The sequence below is a fragment of the Lacerta agilis genome, chromosome 14, assembly GCF_009819535.1.
Source record: "Lacerta agilis isolate rLacAgi1 chromosome 14, rLacAgi1.pri, whole genome shotgun sequence".
Classification (NCBI taxonomy): Eukaryota; Metazoa; Chordata; class Lepidosauria; order Squamata; family Lacertidae; genus Lacerta; species Lacerta agilis.
In genome coordinates this window covers 6,725,897-6,752,090 of record NC_046325.1, presented here as the reverse complement: position 1 = coordinate 6,752,090, position 26,194 = coordinate 6,725,897, and the positions used below count along the sequence as shown (strand labels likewise).

Genomic DNA, 26,194 nt, shown 5'->3' with positions numbered 1-26,194 from the left:
GTGAGCCTGTCAGTCATGGGCTGACAAGTTATGTTGACCCAGTCTCCATCTTGCAGTGTGCAAGCAGCCGACTCCTAGAGGTGGTTACTATAGCTCATCATTCTAAATCAGCCTTCCTGCTTAGAAGTGCCACGGGAAGAAAACGATCAAAGCTTTCTCAACTCATGAAGCCAAGGTGGCAAGGATGCCCATTTACAAAGACCTAGATACATGGAATTATTGGTTGGCATTTATATACAGCAAAGGCCTCTGGGCAGTTCACAAAAAGTTGGATGATTTGAATTCATCACAGGATGTAACTGTAAACAAAATGCTGGCTGTTCACAGAGGTGTAGCGTGGGAGGGCCTCCATGGTGCCTGCCCTGGTTGCATATTTTTGAGGGGGTGGATCCTGGCACCCCTCATGACAGGCTCCCTCACCAAGGCAATGTGGCTGAACTCCAGGCTCCTGACTTCTGGAGCCGGGGAAAAGGTGAGCGATGCCCGGGCCTGGCCTTCAGGACTGTGGCAGCACCACCTTCTCCTCATGGCTGGCAAAGGGACACCTCCTGTGCGACACCTGCAACAATTCCTCCACGCCTGCGCCAGCAAGATGTCCCAAGAAGAAGAGTTAGATTCATCTCGCCCACTCTCTTTCCTCTTCTCTTCTCTTCTCTTCTCTTCTCTTCTCTTCTCTTCTCTTCTCTTCCCTTCCCTTCCCTTCCTTTCCTCTGTCTCTCCCTTCCTACCTCTGGCTCCAACATTATCTCTTTCTTGTTTCCCTTTGATCACTGCCTTCCTGACCGCAATCGCCTCTCAACCAAGCAAAGCGAGCCTCTGCCTCCCTCTTTCTCCCTCCACCCTTCTCACAAGACCCAGGTAAAGCAAAGAGTGGGGCAGGGAGAGAGAAGGAACTTTGAAAAACCAGACATTCCTAGGAATGTAAGAGAAATCTTTTAATAGGCCACTGACGCTGTGAGAATTCTAATAGCGACTAATTGTAAAAGTGATAAAACCCCTTCCAGGTCAGAATGGGTACAGAAATAAGTTGAATATGCAGAGCTAGCTAAATTAGCCGAAAATATGAAAGACAATTCAAAACAAGTATTTATTGCAAAATGGGAAGTTTTCAAAGTTTATCTTAAGAACAATTGTGGTAGTATGAACTCGGTCGCTGCCTTTGAATAACGTCTGTAGCTGTATTAAGAAACAAGGACACAGGAGAAATAATACTTTATTATGAAATGATCGGACAGGTTTGTGCAACAAGTTAGTAAATACGAAATTAAGTATGGAGGGGACAGGAAGTTAGATGTACTTTAGGAAGATTTATTGTCAAAATATATGAGTTTATTTTCTTTTTGTTAATTTTGTATCTTTGTAACAAATGACGTAAATGTATAGCTTTTTGTGTTCTGTTGGTGCCAAAGCATGATGATGATGATGATGATGATGATGATAACAATACAACCCTAGGTCCTGTATTGGAAATGTCTTGTAGTCTTCAATGCACTAGAGTTCTGTAGCATTAGGGCATGGCTTTCTGGTGAACTGATGTAGATATAACTTCTGGAGGATCATAGAGCTCACCTGATTAATCCCATTTCTGTCATGAACTGAGTGGGAAGAGGAGCAATGAAACTTACTGATGAAGTTTTTGATGTGCTGCGTGCCACATGAATTGTTGTTCCACCAGGTAATATTCTGTGTGACCTCTGTAACACTTAGCTGAAATTCAGGTTAAATCAAGCCATGTGCTGGACAAAAGAAAATATAGTGATACAGTAATACCTCAGGTTACGGCTGCTTCAGGTTGCGCGATTTCGGGTTGTGCACTGCACCGGACCCGGAAGTACTGGAACGGGTTACTTCCGGGTTTCAGCACTCACGCATGTGCAGAAGCGCTAAATTGCGCTTTGTGCATGTGCAGAAGTGCTGAATTGCGACCCGTGCGTGCACTGATGCGGTGCTGCGGGTTGCGAAGGCTGCAGGTTGCGAACGTGCCTCCCACACGGATCACGTTCGCAACCTGAGTGTCCACTGTATAGATGAGGATCGAGGAGCATTACAAGGATGGAACCGGCATCACATGATGACTGAGAAACATTGTCTAAATGGGGCAAAATGATATTTGTTGCTAGTGTCAGGAATGCTGTCAGCAGCTCCTGGCTGGCTGCCCAAGAAAGAATAAAGACAAGGGAAAGTTTCTTACCGTCCTTTTCTATTTCAATCATTATAGAGAGAGGCTATAGAACCCAGCCTCTTGGAATAATGGCGTTGTCCCAAGTGAATCTGCACCCCAACCCCCATCTCTCCCACTTCCTCATTCGTCACTTCAACAGGTGCTACTATGTGCCCTCTGTCTTCAAGCTCTTTGCTCTCCTACTTTTAAGGCTTGCTGGGTTCCGGGAGATGGAGTGTCTGGGATGCTTTCTAATGACAACGTGTCAGCCAGGTGTTGCTATGCCTCTGACTGCTCATTCTCTCCCATTATTTCCCAACTTTTCCCCTCATCTGCCTCTGAGCTGTGACTTCCTGCAAACCCCTGTTGTAAATTTATACTGTCTTCCTCTTCCTCCTCCCTGGAAGGGTCAGGATGGGGAGGCGGTCCCCACCATTCCTCCTCTGCTCAGTCCCTGACAGCTGGACTGCTTTGAAAACTAAGAATGTGAAAACTTTCTCTATGACTACTAGCAACAGCAACATTGGGGGGGGGGACCTATAGGAGACTGTGGGATTTGTAAAAGCTACTGTAGTGTAAACATAGATTTATTTCTGTCTTTTCGAATTCCCCATTACCTGCCCTCTCTTTTTGCTTTCCTATACAGCAGATCAAAAAGAAATTCCTTCGGTGTTCCCGCTGATGTCTTGCTGTGATGAAAACAAGGCAGATGTAACCTTCGCCTGCCTCCTTGCTGCAAATATTGTAAACGTTGCAACTATTGAGTGGCAACCCAGCAACAGTCATGCAAAAACGTTCCCAGCAACAGAGCGAGCAATAGGCACCAAATACTACAGTGCCAGTCAGCTGACAGTCCGTTCTGAAGAATTTAAAACAACACCTTATAAGTGCCTTGTGAACAAGAAGACAGGAGGAGGTGGGGAACAACCATCAGCAACCATCCAGTACAATGGTAAGATGCTTAGAGTGGGGTGGCAGCGGGGGGTGGGGGGCAAAAGCAGTCAGTCAGTTATTCTTTTGAGCCAATTGTCCCCATGTTTTTAATTCACTTCAGCATTAAAAAAAAACAAAACTGACCACCACAATAAAAGAGCCAAAAATTTAAAATCTGAATCTAATACAGATTATAAAACAAAGTTGGAAATGTGCAGTCAACAAAAACTGAAAGCTGCAGAAATAGAATGCACTAATTAGGGAAGGCATGGGAGAAACAGCTTCAAAATATATTGAAAGCATAACAGCGGAAGAGCACTCCAGGGAACTGGTGCCACAAGGCTAAAAGCACATCCTTGAGTCACAACATGCTTTATCACATTCTGCCCTGTTGGCAACCATGATATGACAGAGAGCAGCCACCATTAAGGTGACATTCCACCCTCCCCAATACATTTCCAGTCAACTTTATAAAATGCTCATGTGAAGTATACAATTGCCATTATTAGCATGGGCATTTGAAAGATGAACCTGTCCCCTGTGAGAGCCGGAGGATGTTTGACATTAAATACAGGGATTTGTGCATCCTTTTAAAAAACGATATTAAAAATCAGCTACTTCCTCCTGCACTGTGATCCAGATGAAAATTGTGCCGCCCTCCCTTCTTCAGCTGCTATTTGGCATGAATTGGAAGCTACCACTGACGTCAGTCTTATGTTCTCTCCCATACGCAGTAGCAGCTTCAGGATGGGGTGATTTTGTCAGGATCACATTCTGGAGGGAAATGATTAATCTCCTCTCTGTGTACACACCACATGCAAATCTTATTAGCCCACTTTCCCGTGCTCCAGCAGCTGCTATTTAATATTTTTTAAAAGATGAACACAATATGAAAGAATGCACTTAATGTCGCACATAGTTTCTCCCCAGATTTCCTCTTTTTCTCATGCAGTTTTTGAAGGGAAGGACACTTTTAGAATAGAAACCTAAACCCCAACTCTTGAGGTATGGAGGGCATTGTGTGTTCTGATGTTGTTTTAAAGCACAGGTGGGAACCAGTGTTCCTCCAGAGGTTGCTGAATCTTACCCCCATCATCCTGACCACTGGGCCAGACTGACTGGTGCAGAGTGGAGTCCAACAGCATCTGAAGAACCACTGGTTTTCCACCCCTGTGTTAATACTTTAGGTTATGTTTCACTTGTTAGCGTTTTTCTATCTTGCCTAATCTGATATAGGTTTTCTGTAGGCTTTCTTATATCAATTAATCCAGCAAACATAACAAAAATCTGTTCTTTGCTCTCAGATTGCATTCCGCAAGCTCCAAAGCCAATCCAAGTTAACATCTTAACCCCCAGCTGTGGTGAGCAGGACGCAGAGACCAGACTGGAGCTGGTATGCTTCCTCCGGAGCGTTGGCCCTGGGAAAGTCTATGTGGAATGGCTGAGGAATGGAGGAGTGGATCAGGGCCGTGTGCAGGTGTCACTGGCAGCGGACCAAGGGAAAAGCAGTAGCTACTCCAGATTTGTCCAAAGGAATATCACCAAAGAGAGCTGGGACAGAGGGGACATCTACACATGCAAAGTGACTCGATCAGTTGGCAGCCCAGACATCATAATGTACAACACCAGCAAGTGCCAGGGTAAGAACTACCAGCTCTTAAGGATAAGGAAATGGTGGGTGGGTGGGAGGAGGTTATGTATTATTATCAGGGGCTTGCCAGGATGTATGCAACAGCTTAAGACCAGGTCACCTAAAAGGGAGATATATTTATTATTTATTTATTTACTTACTTACTTACTTACTTACTTACTTACTTACTTATTTGTTTATTTATTTATACCCCACCCATCTGGCTGGGTTTCCCCAGCCACTCAGAATGGCTCCCAACAGAATATTAAAAACACAATAAAACATCAAACATTTAAAAAAATCCCTTTAAAGGGCTGCCTTCAGTTGTCTTCTAAAAATCAGATAGTTGTTTATTTCCTTGACATCTGATGGGAGGACATTACACAGGGCGGGTGCCACCACCGAGAAGTCCCTCTGCCTGATTCCCTGAGGCTTCACTTCTCACAGTGAGGGAACTGCCAGAAGGCCCTCAGCGCTGGACCTCAGTGTCCGGGCTGAATGATGGGGGTGGAGATGCTCCTTCAGGTATACAGGGCCAAGGCCATTTAGGGCTCTAAAGTTCAGCACCAACACTTTGAACTGTGCTCAGAAATGTACTGGGAGTTAATGTAGGTCTTTCAGGACTGGTGTTATATGGTCTCAGCGGCCATATTGGGGGGGGAGGTGATGGATTGAATTGACAAAGTAGACAGAGAGAATACAGATAAGTTTCTCTCTACAGTCAAATCATTCCCAATAAAATTATGCCTAGATTTTACAAATGAAAAAAGTAAAACTGGGAAAACTTTATTTTATCCACATTTTCTTACCTCAGAAAAGGGACATACATCCAATATTTGTATATGCAACAGCCCTTTCATATCTATTGATAAGCAAGACCCTCTGCATTTAATGGAGTTCATTTCCAAGTAATTATGGGCAGGTAGTGTTCGTCCGCATCTTGGGTGTATGTGTTTTTTGCACATTCAAGGATTTTAAAGGATCTTTCTCTGTATCTCTGTATCTTACCCTCCTCTCCAGCCTGCTACCCTTCACTGCTAAAACCTACTGTCTCCATCATCAAGCCATCCTACAGAGACCTACTTGAAGGGGCAGCCAATGTAACTTGTGCTGTGGTTGGTTTTGGCCTTGAAAACATTGAAGTTACTTGGGATGTGGATGGCAAGCCCAGTACTATGGGTCAGAAGACAACGGGGGGAAAGGACGGCAGTGGAGTTCAGGAGATTAAAAACACCCACACGGTATATTTGGAACAATGGAGAAAGGGCACCAGATTCACCTGCAAAGTGGCTGGAGGTTGCTATGAAGAAGTCATCAAACAATTAACAATCAAGGGAGACACACGTAAGTATGGATGTCTAGGTCTGGCTGCTCGGAGTAAACTGAGCTAGCAAGTTCTCCTTCTGCTCTGATTACAAACTTCCTACATTATTACCTTTAAGGGCCAATAATTGGCTGGGATTCTCATTGGTGTTTGTGGCCTAACCAGATAGTTCTGGTGCCTGAGGTGAGAAATCAGTGAAGCACCCAGCTGATGATGATGAGGAGGAGGATAATAATAATAATAATAATAATAATAATAATAATAATAATAATAATAATTCTTATACCAACAAACAAACAAACAATGCCACAAACATTAAAAGCTTCCTGAAACGGACTTCAGGTGCCTACGAAAAGTCATATAGTTATTTAACTCCTTGACATCTGATGGGAGGACGTTCCACATTACCTGCCTGGTTCCCTGTAATTATAGTTCTAGCAATGAGGGAACCACCAGAAGGCCCTCAAAGCTGGACCTCAGTGTCCGGGCTGAATGATGGGGTGGAGAGAATTGCAGTTCAAAAGCATACCAGTCAAGTAGATAAATAGGTACCGCTGGGGTGGGAAGGTAAACGGCATTTCCTTGCGCTCTGGTTTTCGTCACGGTGTTCCGTTGCCCCAGAAGCAGTTTAGTCATGCTGGCCACATAACCCGTAAAGCTATCTGTGGGCCTGAAACGTGAGGTGAACGTCTTACCCCATAGTCAAATTCAACTGGACTTAACCATCCAGGGGGTCCTTTGCCTTTACTCCTTCAGGTATACAGGGCCAAATCCATTTACGAGCCAATGCAGATATTTTAGAACCAGTGTTATATGGTCCCAGTGGCCACTCCCAGTCACGAGAGAGAGAGAGAGAGAGAAATTGTCCTGAGCAAGTCTCCTAGCACAAATCTAGGCACTTCATTAATAATGACAGTCTCCCTCTTTTGAATTCAGAAACCATGGAGCCCTCCATCACCATTTCGAAAGCCAACCTTGACGTCTCGCTCCAGAGTACCGTGGCCCTGATTCTTGTCTGCAATGTGAATGGGTTTTCCCCAGAGGAAATCAGCATCTCGTGGAAGAAGGACCGCAATATCCTGAATGAAACATTGTATGACAACGGACCAGTGACCCCAGCTGGGAAGGGGTACACCACTTACAGCATCCTTAAAATTGGCAGAGACGAAGAAGGGGGGAAGGGTGGCAGCTACAGCTGTGTGGTCCACCATTCCTCGTCCAACCAGCCACTCACTAAGAGTGAAAAGGTACCCATTGGTAAGTGAATCTCCCAAGGTGGGGGCTGAGGTTGTAAAGATCAGTCAGGTTCTTTGTATGAATGATAATCTTCTAACACTTTCCTCTCTAGAGAAGGTTGCGTTTTTTAGTAGGTCACATCATTCTTGGTGGGTGGGGGACACATGGTCATTGCTAGGAGATAGATGCACCAAAGCTAAGAAAGGCCTGTTCACAGGAAAAGGTCTTGCTCCTTTCCATTATCTCTAAATATTGTAAGTTTCTATATTCATTTAAAAAGCCCTAACAAGTGACCTGCTGGGAGCCAGAAGGGCCCTGCCCTGCTTCTCCCTACCTGGCTTGGATCGGGGCCCGACAGCCTCAATAAGGGAGTGATGCTGCTGATGCTGCTCCTGCTGGGCAGAGAGGGTGCCGTTTTTGTTTGGTTGGTTTTTTAAAAAAAAATGCTTTTATTTTTTTATCTATGTCATTTTAAATTGTGATTGATATGAATGCTGCATAATTAGTTTTAGATTTTATGATTCATGTGGAAATTGCTTTCCATTTGGTTGTGTACTTTATGATGTGTTTTATTTATTATTTATGACTTTTGTTATGTTGGTAATTGTGTCAATCTTGTCGTGTTGTACGCCGCCTTGGGCATTGTTTTAACTATGGAAAGGCGGGGTACATAAACAATGATGAATGAAGGAATGAAAAAGTAGGGTATGGTAAAAAAAAGTTTGGGTTTCGGTACAAAGGTTCTTCTGCCCATGCAGTGTTCCACACTGTACACTAGTGCAACCAGTGCTATATCAGTGTTACACCAGCGCAACACTACAGTTGGGATGTGGTCACCTATTCAGCAATATAGGAAGAGGCAACTGTGCCTTGATTCAGAGAAGAGTAGACGGAGAACACTGAAGACATTGGATAGAGGAGAATCAACCCTGAGCCACTGTGTTCCCTTCAACAGGACCAAGACAGCTTGCATGCCCCTAATTTGCAGTGGTTGCAACTACAAATAATAGAATCATAGATTAGAGTTGGAAGGGACCCTGAGGATCATTTAATCCAACCCCCTGTATGCAGGAACATGCAGCTGTCTCTTACGGGATCAAACCTGTGACCTTAGTGTTATTAGCACCACGTTCTAACCAACTGAGCTATCTGAATAATCAATATTTCTGTGAGGAGGGGGCAGTGGCGGAGGAAGCCTCTCCAACACCCAGGGAGGGACAGGGCGGGGCATGTGGCACCCATTCCCACTCCCCTCCATTTTTGCTCGCCTGCCTGCTTCCCATCCTCTCCCTGCCTGCCTGCCTGCCTCCTCCAGGCAGGAGCATGGGGTAACAGCGCGCCATCCCCCATGACTCCTGACCCAGGGTGCCAGGTGATCATGCCCGGATGGAAGGTGCAATCCGGCCCAGAGGCCAGGTCAGGGGGTGCACTCCGCCACGGCGGCCAGGCCATGGGGCGCTATTCGGCGCAGTTGTCCGGCCAGGGGGCGTGATCCGGCCCAGCCGGGATTTTGTCACCCCCCTCAGGGATGGCAACCAGGGTGCACTGCCCCCACCTTGGGAGGTGGTGCATGAGTAACAAGGACTAGACTAACAGTGGGATGGTAATCCACTTGGACCAGGGCAAAGGATCGCATACCAAGAGTACACACTCACAGGATGCAACCTAATATACAACGAACTTGAAGTCAGGGTGCAACTTAGCCTCAGTAAGATATCTCCTGAAATCTCATTCATGTGTGAAGCTTAACCCTAAAGCCCATGCAAGCAGATGTGGTGTGCAGCACTCTCAGCAAAACCTCACAGCATGTTTCCATGCATATTCATTGTACAAATGTTTCTGGTGATGACTTACATGTGCAATATGGCTATTAAAAAACACCACAGGCAGAGCATTCTTACCACCTCGCCTCACTTCTCTGCTTTTCAATGAGGAGAAGTCCACACATTCACGTGAGAAACACTGGGCGCATCTGTGGATCAGAGTTCAGGCTTTGGTGAGTCTATCCAAACTGTTGGTACCAGAGAGAATTGTCTTGTCCTCTGAACTCAGCACATGGACAGGACAACCTTTAGGTGTAAGCAGTTGTGAAGACAATATATCCTCATTCAACACAACTCTTAACTTCATTGACCTAAGGACCTCTGCTCTGCACCTAGCAGTTCACCCAATTGATTCTTGACCCCCCTGAGACACTTTCTGCGCATGCTCAAAATTCAATTCTGTCAACTTCTCCCACCTATCGCACAGCAACACTTCTACTGCTGTGCCAGGAAGACACACAAGGTCCTGTTTCCTGTTCCACTTTGCTTCACTCATGAAGAATTTCTTCATTTCTTTTGCTTACGCTCCCGAGGAATTCCTTTTTCTTAATACAGGTAATTTGATGTCTTCCTAACCCACCCTGCAATGCTACTCTTTCCCATTTTACGATGGCTACTTATAACAGAAGTTTCTTCACAGACCAGCTTCAAGCACCTACTGTTGAACTCCTGCAGTCAGTAGACCAAGAAAAGAAAACCATCACGCTGAAGTGCATCGCATCTAGCTACAGACCCCCAAATGTGAGCATTGAGTGGAAGGCTGGTCCACAAAACAAGAAGGTAACATTTGTGGAACGAAAGATGGCAGACGGGACATACAGTTCCAGCAACCAGTTGGAAATGCCCATCTCTCAATGGCAAGAAGTGGAGATCAACACATGTGAGGTGGTGCATAAGGCAACCAATACAAAGGTGGTCAGGAACATCTCGAGAAAAGGTAATGTTGAACAATAAACCACACAACAAATGGCCAAACAAATTCTGGGCTGAATCTCTCAGTTAGACAATGAAAATTGAGCAAGCCACTTAAGTCAGGCCTAGTTAGTCACCCGTCATCAGAGAAGCCAATGAGTTTTGTGGAGTTGGATAGAAATTAAGAGAGAAAGTTGTTTGGTTTGGGACAGCTGGTCTGATGGCTGAACCATAGACAGAAGCAATAGTGGGAAAAATTGATGGTTTTATTCCAACGTCACTAGTGTTATTTTGAAGAATCCAACGCTCACCACAGTCTTACAAAATAGATTTGCCTTTCCCTCTCTTTCTCTTCAGACTGGATTGTGCCGACAGCTCTCTTATTGACTCTCAGCACTGACCCACTCTGTCCCAGCACAGGACTGGGGAACAGTGGTAACATCACTTTAGTCTGCTCCATCTATGGCAACTCCCTAGAGAACATCCAAGTCACCTGGGAGGCCAGTGGGAAGGCTCAAGTGGCCCCCAAGCCTGCAAACCTTCTGAAGAATGCTGGCCAGTTTTATACCAGGAGCAACTTGGTTGTGCCCCTGAAGGAATGGAACACACTACAGAAGTATACCTGCAAGGCAACACAACCTGATACAAGTAACACCCAGACAAGCAGCATCAGCAAGTGCACAGGTGATCTTCCAAGCCCACTGCAGAATCTCTCTCTCTCTCTCTCTCTCTCTCTCTCTCTCTCTCTCTCTCTCTTTCTCCCTCTCTTGCACTCCTTAGTCCATTTCACTCCCCAGAGAGATAATTCATGCTTTTGCTCTACTGTCCTAGCTCTCCTACATTTTTCCTGGTTCCTGTCAGATCTAAGGCAAACAGACTGCCAGGGAATCGGGTGTCATCCGTAGACAATCCCAGCCTGCACTACAATAGTGTATTGGGCACAGAATGTGCAAATCACATTTCTGAGGACTTGACTAATATAGGCCATCTGAAGGGGAATTGATTGGCTTCGCCACATAGGGCTGCCATATTTCAAAAAGTGAAAATCCGGATACAAAAATTGTTGAGGTTTATTTTTACTTTTGCCCAAAGTTGTTGAGCATTTTTGCCAAAAACGACACTATCAACATGGGGCACTGTTTCCAACTGCAGTATTCCAGCTGTGTCCGGGAAATTGCAGGCGTATGGCAACCCTGCACCATGGGGAATTTGGTGCAGTTTCCAACTGTGTTGTTGAAAAAGTTGGGACCTCCATCCCTCAGGTCCTCTTCTCTTCATAGTGCCCCATTCCTCTATATCTTCCTGCCAAGTGCTTCACTCTGACCACCATAAAAATCCATCTTTGTCTTTTGTTCCCCTCTAGCATGCAAAGGGAGCATCCCACCTCCTAGTCTCTACCTCCTGAAGCCACCTCTTGAGAAACTACTAATCCAAAGTAAAGCTCTCTTGATTTGCCATGTTGTGGGATACGAACTGGATCATGCCAGGCTCACCTGGATGGTGAATGGCATAAACTACACCAAGAATGCCAAAAAAGCAAACATCACAAGCCACACAAACCTCACCCAGAGCTTACAAAGCCAGTTGACCATCACCAGAGAAGCCTGGGATTCTGGAAATGCAATCCAGTGCCTGATTTCTCATCCCTGCTCATTCTTCCCAGACGTGAAGCAGAGCATCCAAAAAAACAAAGGTGAGGGAAGAAATGTGTGATAAGTGAACAACTACTGGTTATGAAAATAGCATCTGATAACTCCAAAGGAAATAGTATTCTGCATGCCAACAAATGGATAGAGAAAAATGTATGTGGTGCCTGTCCCTCATCACTCAACCATCAGAGACTAGGCCTCGAATTTATGAAAAAGTAATGGGGCTTCAGATGGACATAGATCTCAAAGTTTAGCACGAAAAGTAAATACAGTCTTCAGTATATCAATACAGTGGTACCTTGGTTCTCAAACTTAATCCGTTCCGGAAGTCCGTTCCAAAACCAAAACGTTCCAAAACCAAGGCGTGCTTTCCCATAGAAAGTAATGCAAAGCGGATTAATCCATTCCAGGCTTTTAAAAACAACCCCTAAAACAGCAATCTAACATGAATTTTACTATGTAATGAGACCACTGATCCATAAAATGAAAGCAATAATCAATGTACTGTACTATAAAATAAATAAAAATGTAGATGATAAAAATTGTAATTATTATTTTCTTACATACCTGCACTGATGATAGTCATTGTCTGGTTGGGGGATGGGGGTGGGTTTTTATCCATTTCTGCAGTCACACAATCAATCGTGTAGCTGAGCTGGGTTTCACATAGTCACAAAAACAAATTAACCGAAAAAGCCTCAAAAACAAAAATGCAAAATAAATAGCAAAAACAAAATCGCCAAATATAAGCTCCAAATATCACCTCAGAACACTGCAATTACAATGGGGGGACACAAATTATCAGCGCAACAGGAAAACGGAAAGGGAAGACTTTAGGACTCAAAACAGAGCGCATTCAGCTTCCGAAGCAAAGTTCACAAACCGGAACACCTATTTATGGGTTTGCAGCATTCGATTTCCAAGTTGTTTGTTGTTGCAATTACAACGGGGGAACACAAATTAGCAGCGCAACAGGAAAACGGAAAGGGAAGACTTGAATTACCCGGGGGTGTGCAAATTAGCAACACAACAGTAAAAATGGAAGCTCGGGACTCAAAACGGAGCACGTTCGGCTTCCAAAGCAAAGATCGCAAACCAGAACACCTATTTCCGGGTTTTCAGCATTCAATTTCCAAGTTGTTCATGAACTAAGCTGTTCGAAAACCGAGGTACCACTGTAGTGTGATTGACTATTCCCCACCACGACCAACATAGTGCTCTCTCTTCGTGTTTCTTCTAATTTAATATCAACCTTGTCAGCATTTCTATTTTCATCCCCTTCCATATAGATTCCAACCATGTTAAAGATCCGTCTTTCAACTTGGTCATTCTATCACCAAGACAATTCATACAACCTACATCCCAAGCTGTAGCTTGGTTGGCTTGTGAGGTCTTTGGATTCTCCCCAGCTGAAATATTCATCAGGTGGAAGAAGAATGACACAGACATTGATGGCTCTGAATATATCACAGGGCCTCCAACAGCCAAAGCTGGAAGCCCCACTTTTACCGTCCAAAGCATTCTGAAAGTCCCAGCATCTGAGTGGAGAAGCAGAACCCTCTATTCCTGCATTGTGGGGCATGAGTCCTTAACTCTTATGAAGAATGCCAGTGTGCATTTGTATGGTAAGTCTGGGTGCTGGAAAATGCTCCACTAGCCAATGAAAGAAGAAGGCTCAATCTTGCACAAAAGAAATTGTTGTGTGGGTCACCGCCACTAAAAAAAAAGAGAGTTGAAGAATTGCTCAGCAGCAATTCTAACCACAATGAAGGTTAGTTCATACATGCATGAACTCAATGGTCACAACTCAACATTCAGATGAACACAAAACTTCCTCCATCAAAAAGCAGCACTTCTGTGCTGACTTCAGAGGTAAGATAGCTCTGCCTGTGGTGTTATGGCAGGAATGTGGTGTTTGCAGCAGTCATCAGGTGCTGAACATGTATGTGTATGTTCATCACTTGGAAACAAGCCTCCATAAGTTGCTTCCACTGAAATCATTGGGAAGAGGAGCTTTACTTCTAAGGAAATGTGCGTACTTCTTGGTGTTCAAACTTTGGATTATTTGCCAGCTCTGTTCATTAACTAGGCACTTGAACTGACAGGGAACTCTGCTCTCTATCCATGCATGTTCTGTTTTGCAACCAAAAGGTCGACCCTTTCATTTCAGATTTTCTGCAACCAGCTCCCCCGCAGGTGACAGCATTCCACACCTCGGAAGATGGGGGACTTCAGAAACTTGTTTGCTTTGCTACTGACTTCTACCCCAAAAATATAAACATTGAATGGGCCACCAAAGGACACAGGCTCAGCTGCAGTATGAACTCCTCAGCTCTGGTCCCACTTGGTAATGGGAAGTTCCAGAAGACCTGCAGTTGGGTACTCAGCGGAGAAGAATGGAGAGAGCCAGAAATCTTTACATGCACTGTGAATCACAGCTCAACCAACACCATGATTAAGAAGGACTTGCATTATTCTGGTAAGTCATAATATTTAGGTAAACTACATTGAAAACAGAAGGAACCCAATCCTAATGGGAAACAGAGTGGCTCTGCAGAGTGCTTAGTCCTTACCACTAAGTAGCCACAGTTATCATTATTCATACAAGCTCCTAAGATGTCATAGGGAATCGGAGGGCAGAAGGCAAGTTTAAGATACCCCTTTTTTATTCTGTGCCTATAACAACGGCATACTAGCTAGAGATAAATGGAGAGAGCAGCAGATTGCTAATAGTTGTGGCAATTGATTTGATGATCTGTGCACAGAATAGGGGGTAGTGATTGGTTGATTGGGGGATGAAGTAGATGTTTTAGGAATGTGGTAACCACATGCTCTGAGCACTTGACTATATTTCTGAATGTCAAGTCCCTGTCTTCCATGCAAAGGTGGGAGAATCAGTTGGACATAATGCTAGGCCACATCTTTTCCTCTTTCTCTTTTGAGCTGGTTTCACAAACACACACTTTGTCTTTCCCATCTCAAACTGGAAGATTCTTCCATTTTCTATAGAACTGGTTACAGCATCCAAATCATAAACTTCTTTTGCTTAAGACTCATGGACTAGTCCAACACAGGGTTTTCTTGTGGTTGGATTAGTCATTACAATACGACACCTTAAACCAACGGGTAAGGTAATTTCTGGAGAGCACACCTCAAACCCATTCAATCTGATGATGATTTGTTTTTGAAGGAATTGGCCCACTTCTTAACAAGACAGCTATCAAAATGCAGCCACCGTCCTTCGAAGATCTCTTTATAAACAAAAGTGCCATTCTGACATGCATGATGCCCCTTGCAAATGCAACCATCAACTCAACAGTCAGTTGGACAATGGATGGAGAACCTGCTGACACAAAAGCTGTGGCTACCAAATTCTTGAACGAAACCAACAGCACTTCTTGGATCTACGGACAACTGCGCGTGAATCTGACCGAATGGAAAACCACTGTGAAGTTCACCTGTAGCATCCAAAATGGCCTAGGCGAAACCAAGCGACACTTTGAGCGAAGGAATGGTGAGGACTTATAAAAAGGGTGGGCGGGAGCATATGAGACACTGAGAGCAAAACAGAGCGATTCAGGAACACACCAAAGTTACTGGGGATTGAGTCAAAGTACTAACCCATTTTACTCAATATGCTAATTCAGACTGCAGCCAACACAAAATAATATAGAGCAAACACAGCCGTCCATCACCTACATTTAAAGCCACCTGAGCACAGGATTGAAGCTACTAATCTTAATGATTTGTGTACGCAATGAACTTTTACCTGTTTTATGCCAGTTTCAGTTTCATGATTTCCACAAAGAATTATGGGTGTTGTACCTTTCAGGATGCTGAAAATACTATGATAGAGCCACCCCAGTTCTAACAACAACAGGGTAAATTTCAAATATGTCCTTAGTAGTTTCCTCCAACATTTTTTGTTTCCCCCCCTTTTTTAACACAGGCACAATGAAGCCCCCCAAAGTCTACCTCCAGCAGCAGTCCTCCAATGATGACTTAAATGTAACCTTATTCTGCGTGGTCAGAGACTTCTACCCAGGAGAGATCTTTGTGAAGTGGGAGGAGGAGAAGAAAGGAATGCCACTGAAGGGTTATGATGCTCATGGTCTGAAATGTGACCATGAAAAACAAAGATGTTCCTTAGTGAGCATACTTGAAGTTCCCACAAGCAAATGGCTGGCAGGAATCTCTTATGCATGCCTTGTAGCACACGTCTCCTCTGAAAACATCACAATCAGAAGAACCAATTCCCTTTCTGGTAAAATACATCTTTGCTGCACCGTTTGTGCTTACCACCAGATAAATTCACTTCATTACGAAGACAATGCAATTTCCTTGACATCTTGATTTGGCCTGCCTGCTGTCTTCACATTCCACTAGATGGGATGTCCATTCTGTTATATCACACAATGTTAATGTATCCTGCAGTTCTATATTAAAGTAATAATCAATGAGGTGTTTCTTTCTTTCTTCTTCAGTTGTATCTTGTGCCCTGATCCAATAACCAGGTATAGCTTTTGCACAAAATCCACACTGTATGCTGATCCTCTAAAAATGCCCTAGGAACACTGTTGGTCTTTGTGGGGTCTATATTTAACAAAGAGAAACCAACATGCCTTCAACGCACCCTTGTCTCTTATTTGTTTCATCGTATATTTGCTGTTGTACTTTGTATTTCTCCTCCATCTGTTCTCCATGGAGTAACCATATCATCTCACCTCATCCTGCAGATTCCTGGGACTGTGCCATTATGGGTACTGCTCTGTGCGATATCCGCAATGAAAACGAAGAGGAGTACAGTGAACTCGAGGAGGCCAACAGCGTCTGGAACAAAGTTTCCACTTTCATGGTCCTCTTCACTGTTGCAATCTTCTATGGGGGACTTGTCACTTTCATCAAGGTAAAAAGGGAAGGGGCTAGAGCATGGTTTCCCAAACTTGAGTGCCCAGCTGTTGTTGGACTACAACTCCCACCATCCCTAGCTAGCAGGACCAGTGGTCAGGAATGATGGGAATTGTAGTCCAAAATCAGCTGGATACTCAAGTTTGGGAAACCCTGGGCTACAGCCAAACCTTGGAAGCACCACACAAATGTAGAAGGCACTGGATTCCTTGCTTCTCACCCAACAATTCATTGTGGACACCATCTCTCACGGTCCTAAATTGCTTTGTGTGTGTACATTTGACAAATGTTAATAAGTGTGAGCAAGTGAGGACAAACTTGCATTTGCAGTCCTATGTTAATATGGATATGCACACCTACCTACTTTTTTGACTACCTAGGACTGATAGAATGTCATCTGCCTGTCACAAAATGGGCATGAGATCAATTGGCTTCTAACTCGCTGTTCTCATCCTAGGTGTCCTGTTCCCATCCCCAAATAATTCAGATAAACATGCATGGATAGTTTAATCTTCTCCCCACCTCTTCTGTTTCCACAGGTGAAGTAACCTTCCTCCTTATCTCACGGTGAAGAATATGCAGAATAAGACCCTGCTTCTTCTCTCCATTATATAGTTCTCTCAGTCTTTTTTCATTATAATTTTTGTCTGCTACGATACAACAAAGTATTAATGTCAGAAAGCATCATATTCAGTGTTACTTGGTTTGCTTTGGCATCTTTTGCAATAATTGACACAGCCAACTTTGCTTCAAAAAGACGGTTAACAGGTCACTGAAGAAAGCAACCTCAACTTTACATGAACATTATCACAAATAGTAAACAACTTTCTGTATCGATATTGAAAGTGCATGGAAACTGAGCAACAAACAGCAATATTGCCAGTGCCGACAATATGGAGCGCAACAATCGTGAAAGAAATCAACAACAAAGAATAGCACATCAACCATCCACGAGTAAACAAAATGAACAATTTATCTTTTCCTTCCAACTCTAGCAACTGACGGGTTGCAGAAAACTGGATCTGAGCAGGAGCCATCCAAATTGATGAAAAGCTCCAAAGTGATTTCATTGCTCTATGCTTTGTACAAATTTCCTCCAAATGCTGAACCGTTATTTCCACAGCGGCAGTTCCTAGAAGAGCATTGCCATATTGATATGTTGCCAATTTGCAGCCCAAAGAGCAAGCGTTTAGTCTTAAGTGTACTTATAAAGTAGATGATGAGTAGCTGTTTTTGCTTTCCAAATTTAAGTCCTTTTGTCCACACTTCCCCCTTACTTGCAATAAAGGACTCCATTATTTGCCCTCCTATGGACAAACAGAAAAATGTGTACAAAATGACTGTGATCAAAAGGGGTCAGAGCCGGTACAGCCAATAAAGGCCCCTTCCTTTATTGCCATGTTTAAAGAGAGGCCCCTGATAAGCAAAGAGTTTTTCATAGATGGCAGCAAGCACACGCCCTTTCCAAGGCTATTGATTTCTACTGGAGAGAGTTTTGGGCGTGTTGAAATCTCCAGCAGTCAAATCAATGAAGATTAAAAGTTCTCAGCTTTTTGTCATTCCCACTTGGCTTGCATAGTGCAAAATATAGGCCAAAGTTTCCCTGTGCTGTGTTGAATTACTTTTCATGCGTGCATTCGTTTTATGTTTGAGAAGTGTTGGAACTTTATCCTATCACCTTTGCATTACATTGTCCTCTGCTCCTGGACCACAGAGCAGCAACAATTATAACTTGAGTTTCCCTAGGATCACAGTCCAGCTAAAAAAGAGATTTGCCGCTGCTGTTGATCAGCCGTTTGGTGCTAATCAGCTGCTTAGCGTGGTCATAGCTAACTGTATGAACCACTTTGCATTAGCAAACTGATGGGGGCAGAGAATTAATAATAATAATAATCTGGCTCGAGTTTTCAGTGCTATTCAGCTGTTAAAGCTCATAGCACTAAATGGTTGCTTTCTTGAATTATGATTGTTCAATGGGTAGATGCTGTCTCTTATTAACCAAGGTGTATATCTGGTGTATATTTTATCAGAGTTGTAGTACACAGCCATGTTTGACTGTGGTTTACTAAACTGCTAGCACTGTGCAGCCATCACTTTATCAGACTGCCACCCTCCCCCATCGTTTGCCATAATGTGTTACTATAATCTGTATAAAAGCAATGCATTGTATTATATTCCATTGCACTGTACCAATTTGCATTGATTTATAGAATGAACCTAAGCATGCACAGTATAAACATTATAATATAACATCTTTGTGTTTGGTGCTGAGTTTGTCTATATTAATTTCTGTCCTCATATTGCTTCTGATTGTAAAAAAAATTGCCTTGTATGCTATTGCCCTCCATTGTATAAGTCTTCGTTCAAATTAGACATATCAAACCTCAGCTGCCACATAAACTTCTATTAACCATGCATTTTTGTCAATCTCAATCTTCTTCGAAGCACTGGATGGGAGGGCACCCATTGGGACACAAATGCCTCTTTTCAGGGATTCTCCTAAAACAGGGATGGGGAATCTTTTTCACGCTGAGGGCCACATTCCATTCCGGGCAACCTTTCAAGGGCCACATGTTAGTGGCGGGCAGGGCCAGAGGCAAAAGAGCAACAAATGAAAATGTCACCTTTGTACAGTGGACTGGCTTCTATGCATACTCACACGCCTGCCTTGATTCTCCATCTGAGCAACCAAGAGATCAAGGCACAATCAAGGTGGGCAAAAACAGCCCAGGACAGTGCAAAGCAGTGAGGGGTGTGGCCTGGGGAGGGGGTGGTGCTTGGGAGGGAGTGTGGTGTAGGGAGAGTTCAGAGGGCCAGCCTAAAATGTGTCTACTGTATGTAACTCACCATGGACTAGTGGTTAAATTTTAACATACCAGAGCTGCATGCCACTCCAATCTTTGAGCGGTGCAAGATTTCAGGGGTTCATCTTTCCTTTCAGGAATGAGGAAGAGTGGAGACTGTGGTGTTTTTACAATATATGGTTTACTACCACTACTAATAATTAATTAATTAATTAATTGTACCCTGGCCATCTGATTGGGTTTCTCCAGCCACTCTGGGCAGCTTCCAGCATATATATATATATATATATATATATATATATATATATATATATATATATATATATACAATAAAACATTAAACCTTTAAAAAGCATCGCTATACAGAGCTGCCTTCATATGTTTCCAAAATGTTATATAATTACTCCCTTATATAAATGTTATATAATAATCTCCTTAACATCTGATGGGAGGGCATTCCACAGGGTGGGTGCCGCTGCCAAGAAGGCCCTTACACACATATACAACCTGAGCCTACAATGGAAGAGTACACAGCATTGGCACTTCAAGGGGGTCTTGCTTCTCCCATAACCACAATTGTAGATTCCAAAAAGAAGCCAACCATCGCATTCTAAGCCTCTCTCCAACTTGCCGCTTTTACCAGACTGCAACCATTTTTCTCTATTTCCCCAGCCAAACTCTAAATACTCTACCTCAGGGCAACAAAAAAATCAATATAAAAACCACAAAAGCCATAATAAAAATAAGAACAAAAACTAACACAATTAAATGGGCATCACATGTCAATCAGCCAAAGGCCTGGGTGAAGAGGAACATTTTTGCCTGGTACCAAAATGTGTATAATGAAGGCACCTCATGTTGCCACCCTCCAAGCCTCTTGTGAAGGAAGTACACAAAACAAGGCCTCAGAGGATGACCTCAGGGTCTGGTTAGGTTCATATGGAGAGAGGCAGTCCTTGAGGTATTGCAGTCCTGAGCCCTAGGCTTGTGCCTAGGGACCAACTGAATCTACCTCATTTATCCTTCAGAGTACCACGTACAGCCCTTTCCAAGGCTTATCCAGTTTCAGGCTCCTGTCCCTTTTTCCTTTTGGGTTGTAAAACTTTACAAGGTTTCACAAAGTTTAACTCAAAGCAGCACAAGGTCAGGGTCATTGTGAGAAATGAAACGTATGGTGAGATTCAGCAACCTAATGCTGCTTAGAGTGCTGGTCTAGAATACATACATAAACATATGTATATGTATATGTATATGTATATGTATATGTATATGTATATATAAGGTAAAGGGACATCTGACCATTAGGTCCAGTCGCGTATGACTCTGGGGTTGCGGCACTCATGTATATGTTCGTATATGTATATGTGAGGAGTGAGCTGGGGTCAGTAGAGGTGCCAGATGAAAAGTAGGAAGGACTCCTGCATGCACAACAAGAGGAAAGGATTTCAACAGGTACAACCTGCATGAAATTTCCACAACTATCCTCTCTCCTACACAACCTTTAGTGGTTCAGGTTCCCTGCACTTTTTCTTGCCTGGCCACCCTATTCATGAGACATCCTTACAGGACCTTGCAGCTGCCTCAGGATACCAGATACCAGATAACTGACACCAAGAGAAATCTGCATGGTGTCTTCCAAATGTTGTTGGGCTACAATTCCCACCATCTCCTGGTCAGGGCCGGCGCGTCCATTTAGGCGAACTAGGCAATTGCCTAGGGCGTCAAAATGGAGGGGGCGCTGGCCAGGCTTGGGCGGGACGGGCGAGCAGCAGCTTCTCCGCTACAGCGGAGAAACTGCTGCTTGCCTCTCCACCCCCCCACCTCCCGCTAAAGCAGGCTTTGGCGGGGGGGCGCCAGAAGGTGGTTCGCCTACGGCGCAAGAAGCCCTAGCACCGGTCATGCTCCTGTTCATTGATTGATGCTGTGTGGGGCTGATGGGAGTCAATGACAGAGCTACCCTTGCTGTAGATGTGGCTAACACTGGAGCGGCCTAAGAACTTGCCTCCAACCCTGGTTTACACTCTCATTACTGAAGATTGGGGGGTGGGGGGCAGTGGCTGGCTCTGTCAGTCTACACACTGTAGGCAAAGGCATGACATTCTGCCCCATCCCAGTTTGAGCTGTGTCTCGGTTTCCTCTGGTAGATGTGCTCACTTCATAGAGCGTGTGACTCATACAAAATCAGCAAAACATGGCTGTTGCTTTCTCAGGCACTGAGAAACCCACCATTTGGTATCTGAAGTTGACTCAGAACACATCAATGTGAGTTTGAATAGACATCATATCTGTCCATCCCCTTCTGACCGCCAGAACTCGCCTTTGACTCAAAGTGGAAACAACCAGATCATAGCTGTTGGTGAAAACAGGGTGCATCTGTTTTCAGGATGACTCATCAAAATGTCAGTGGGGGCCTTTCAGTCTTACCTACATTGCGATCAGCAACAAACCACCGGGGGCACATTCATGCCATGGTTTTCAGCCTCACTGCACTTCATCCACTCAGTCGTACACTGAAAAACAATGTGCAATAGATTAAAGCTGGAAGGAATCTATTGAACATAACATTAATCAAATGTGGGAGGGATATTTAAGTGCTTTCCAGAAAGAAAAATAGTAACCTCTCATCAGCACAATGACCATATGGTTAAGGTGCCATCCCCAGGCCCCATAAATTGTACGTGTGTCTTGTTTTCCCCAAGCAGTACTCCTGCAACTCACATGGCAGCCCAAGGCAGGAAAGTTCAGCAAATGAAGCTCCTTCCACCATTTTTTATCCATGCGAGGTCAAGCTTCACCTGCTAAATTTCTGCATATCATGCAGCTATGAAAGAAGTCCCAATACAGCTGAAATCTTGGAATTAGGCCTGGTCTCACCTCCACCAGGATCATATATTATTTCTCTCACCGTGAATATGGCTATAGCAGCCTGCCTAGCACCACAATCTAGGAGGCAGGGCCATATGCACACCTAGCAAACACACCTGCCAAAAGCCACCAAAAGTCTTAAGAGAGCTGAAGAAGGCCTAATGTCCATACATACCAACTGTCCTTAGTTGCCAAGGGCTAACCCCAATTTCTGGTCACTCTCCCTGGAAAGTTGCTATACCTATTTGGTATGTTGAAGAGGCCATTTTGAAATGCGGCACACTACAGAGCAGAGACATCACCTTGCCGACAAAGGTCCATATAGTTAAAGGTATGGTTTTCCCAGTAGTGATGTGCGGAAGTAAGAGCTGGACCATAAAGAAGGCTGATCGCCGAAGAATTGATGCTTTTGAATTATGGTGCTGGAGGAGACTCTTGAGAGTCCCATGGACTGCAAGTAGATCTAACCTATCCATTCTTAAGGAAATCAGCCCTGAGTGCTCACTGGAAGGACAGACCCTGAAGCTGAGGCTCCATTACTTTGGCCACCTCATGAGAAGAGAAGACTCCCCAGAAAAGACCCTGATGTTGGGAAAGATTGAGGGCACAAGGAGAAGGGGACGACAGAGGATGAGATGGTTGGACAGTGTTCTTGAAGCTACTAACTTGAGTTTGACCAAACTGCAGGAGGCAGTGGAAAATAGGAGTGCCTGGCGTGCTCTGGTCCATGGGGTCACGAAGAGTTGGACACGACTAAACAACTAAACAACAACAACAACAACAACAACAACAACAACAACAACAACAACAGTGTTTGTCAGGTCTGTAGCAGTTCAGTGCTAAGAGCCAAACTTTGTGTAGTAGGGGCAGCTATGCTGCGGCCACACGATATCGGTTGAAACCGTCATGGTTTCTGTAACGGACCAACCCTGTGCCTGGGTGTGAGCAGGTGCCCAGCACTCGAAGAGTTAACACCCACTCTAGATGACTGGCAGCTCAATCGCAGAGGCGGGTCTTTTCTACCTTTTAAAAGGGAGAGAATGGCAGTTGGGCGGTTGTTGTGGGTCAGGGATTGAGGGTGAGAGGGTGAGCGGGTTGGAGGTTAGGCTTAGGTTAGGAAAGGAAAGCTTTTATCCTGTTTAATGTTGTAACCAAGCTTACGTACCTAATTGAAGAACATTGTAACCGCATTCTACCTTTACATCCATGATATATAAGTTACCTCAATAAACATATTTTGTTTTTCATCGTTCGTGGACTCTGGCAGTGCGTCAGTACCTCTAGAGGTGTGGTTGAGGGGAAAAGCACTAAAGGTTTCCTGAGGAAGAGGGGACGGGTGGCTTATTTTCCTAACACACAGAGGACTGGGCAGTGAAGCCAAAGGTGCCACGCAGTTGCCAGAAGGAAAGGCAAGCTGCAGTAGTTTGGGAACCCAGGGCGGGAGATCCCAGGGTGGCAGGAGTTTCATTTTAAGAACGTGGAGCACTGAGGTACCCCAAGGACATCTCTCATAACATCATTTTGGGATTCATTTCAGTCGTCGGTGAACCCTAGGGAGAGACACAGTCAGGGGAAACGTTTTACAGTGTGAGGGCTCTTGGTGGGAAACGAAGGAACTCTCACAGTTTCCCACTAAGATTCCTGTGGATTGTTGTTTATTAAGGGTGTTGAAAGTTGTTAGGAGACACCCCCCCCCCCGTTGCAATTTGCAGAGTGGTTTAGCAATCAAACCCTCTTCCTGAGGAACTCTGGAATCTTTTTGCCATACCTCCCAAACGACAATGAGAGATGCACAGCTAGGACAAAACTCGGCCAATTGTTTCATACATGCTCAGTGAAAGTGCAACCGTTGTCCTTCTCACTCAGAACCATTTCCCGCTCCTTGGAAATGGTAAATTCTAGAGGGCAGAGAAGTAACGGATCAGCACCTCAGCCCACATCAGAATGTAGAGGCTATGAAGGCCACGTTGATTATTTCAATATTGTTTGGCATTGAGTTGCAACCAAATACAGTGGTGCCTCGGGTTAAGAACTTAATTCGTTCTGGAGGTCCGTTCTTAACCTAGAACTTTTCTTTTTTAAAACAAAAAAAAATTATTTGTTGAATATAAGAACAACATATAATCAAATACAAGCAATAAAATACAGTGTTCCCCTAACACCACCAGCAGCCCCAAAAAACAGCCCCAACTACATCCAGGTAATTACTTTAGTACTATAATCAACAACAAAAAAATTATTTCTACAGTTGCTGGTTTAAAAAATATCATTCCACATGTTCCTATGTGTTATAGGTGGTTTAAACTGTTCTTAACCAAAGGTACCACTTTAGTTAATGGGGACTCCCACTGCCGCCGCACCACCATCATGAGATTTCTGTTCTCATCCTGAAGCAAAGTTCTTAACCCGTGTGGCGTTCACCCAAACTTCGGATTGGCATAGAAGGTGTTAAAAGGGAATAACCAGTAAGAACCTTGAGGGGGCGGAGTTATGTGGGCTATATAAACCCCTCCCGGGGAAGGAAGGGGGTTCTTTGTTCTTTGGTCTGGGGATCGTTGGTTCTTTAGGTCTTGGGTTCTTTGTTCTTTGGTCTGGGGTTCGTTGGTTCTTTAGTCTTGAGTCTTTTGGGGGCTTGTTGTGGATATTGAGAGGTGGGAAGAAGGGTGGCAAGGGAAGGAGTAGGAACAGGGTTGGGAGAAATTGTTGGGCACTGTTGTTAACAAGAACACAACCAAGAAAGTACTGTTTATTCAGAAACCACATGCTTATGTACCAAACTTCGAATAAAACAGTTTTGTTCCAATATTCTCCCTGACTGAACTGAGTGAAGTAAATACCAGACAGACTGGATGGTGGCAGCGGTTAATTAATAAAGTGGTGAGTGCAGGTATCAACGGACCGTTAAACGTCTGGGGGACCTGTGCAGGTTGAGCGAACCGCCACAACCCGAGGTACTATTTCTGGGTTAGCAGAGTCTGTAACCTGAAGCATCTGTAACTCAAGGTACCACTGTACATTTTATTTTACGGAGACTGAGTGGTCAGGTTCTAGTGAGTCTCAGCTTCCTTTCATATCTGGAGTCAGGTTCAATTGGATAGCACTCCTGGAGTGGGAGCTGCCTTCTCTTTAGTATGTGGTTTGAGTCACTTATCCTAGCTACTGACACCTTACTGCACATACTCAGGATCAGGAGTGAGACCCTATCAACATATACTGTAGTGTTTCTGCTCAGAGATCTTCACTACTTCCCCATCTGCTGCCAGATCCAGGTTCACGGTGTTAGTAGTCATATATAAAGCCCTTAACAGCTTGGGACTAGTTTGTCTACAGGATCACTTTGCCCCATATATGCCCAATAACCACCTGAATCTGCAGAAATGGCACTGTAGTTGGTGCCACATAACACTTGTTCCACAGCTGTAATAAATCTTTTAGTGTGGCAGCACCTACAGAAACCAGGACAGCTTCTCTAAATCAGGGACGTCCCTGGAAAATAGGTACACTTGGAGGGTCTGACATTACACACACACTTCCAACTCTAAACTCTGGCTTTTGTCCTCACTATGGCCCCACCCATTTGCTGTCTCACACAGAGCCCCTTCTCCTTTGCTTTCTTAATGGCCCATCACCCGGGTGATTGCCTCAACACAGTTAGATAGCCTGGCTTATATTTTAACACACGGGTGTCAAACACAAGGGCTGCGGGCCTAATCCGGCCTGCCAGACCTCGTCATGTGGCCCGTGTAGCCGCCACCGGCCGCCAGCCTTCAACTTTTATTCTCGCTTTTTTTTTTTAACAGCTTCAGCCGGTAGCGATTTTTAGGCCGTTCTAGGACTCCCCTTCTCTATAGACCGTCCCTTCCTCTTTCCCCCAAGTGCCGACCCCCTTTCTTCCTCGTCTCTATGATCCGCGCGACCTTTCGGAGGCGATTGGCTGAGGGCGGCTTGG

At 44.4% G+C, this 26,194-nt stretch overlaps 1 protein-coding gene across 1 annotated transcript; it reads left to right on the top strand.

Annotated features, from left to right (window-relative positions):
- The first annotated feature begins 479 nt into the window (after positions 1–479).
- On the top strand, positions 480–18,826 carry LOC117058903. Its single transcript, XM_033170311.1, has 14 exons — positions 480–609; positions 2,808–3,113; positions 4,399–4,734; positions 5,745–6,068; positions 6,985–7,305; positions 9,748–10,044; positions 10,377–10,703; positions 11,383–11,712; positions 12,958–13,293; positions 13,839–14,147; positions 14,859–15,182; positions 15,618–15,932; positions 16,405–16,574; positions 17,116–18,826. Exons 1-14 carry the CDS (start codon positions 480–482, stop codon positions 17,122–17,124), a joined length of 3,834 nt encoding a protein of 1,277 aa, XP_033026202.1. The 3' UTR covers positions 17,125–18,826.
- Positions 18,827–26,194: the final 7,368 nt, after the last annotated feature.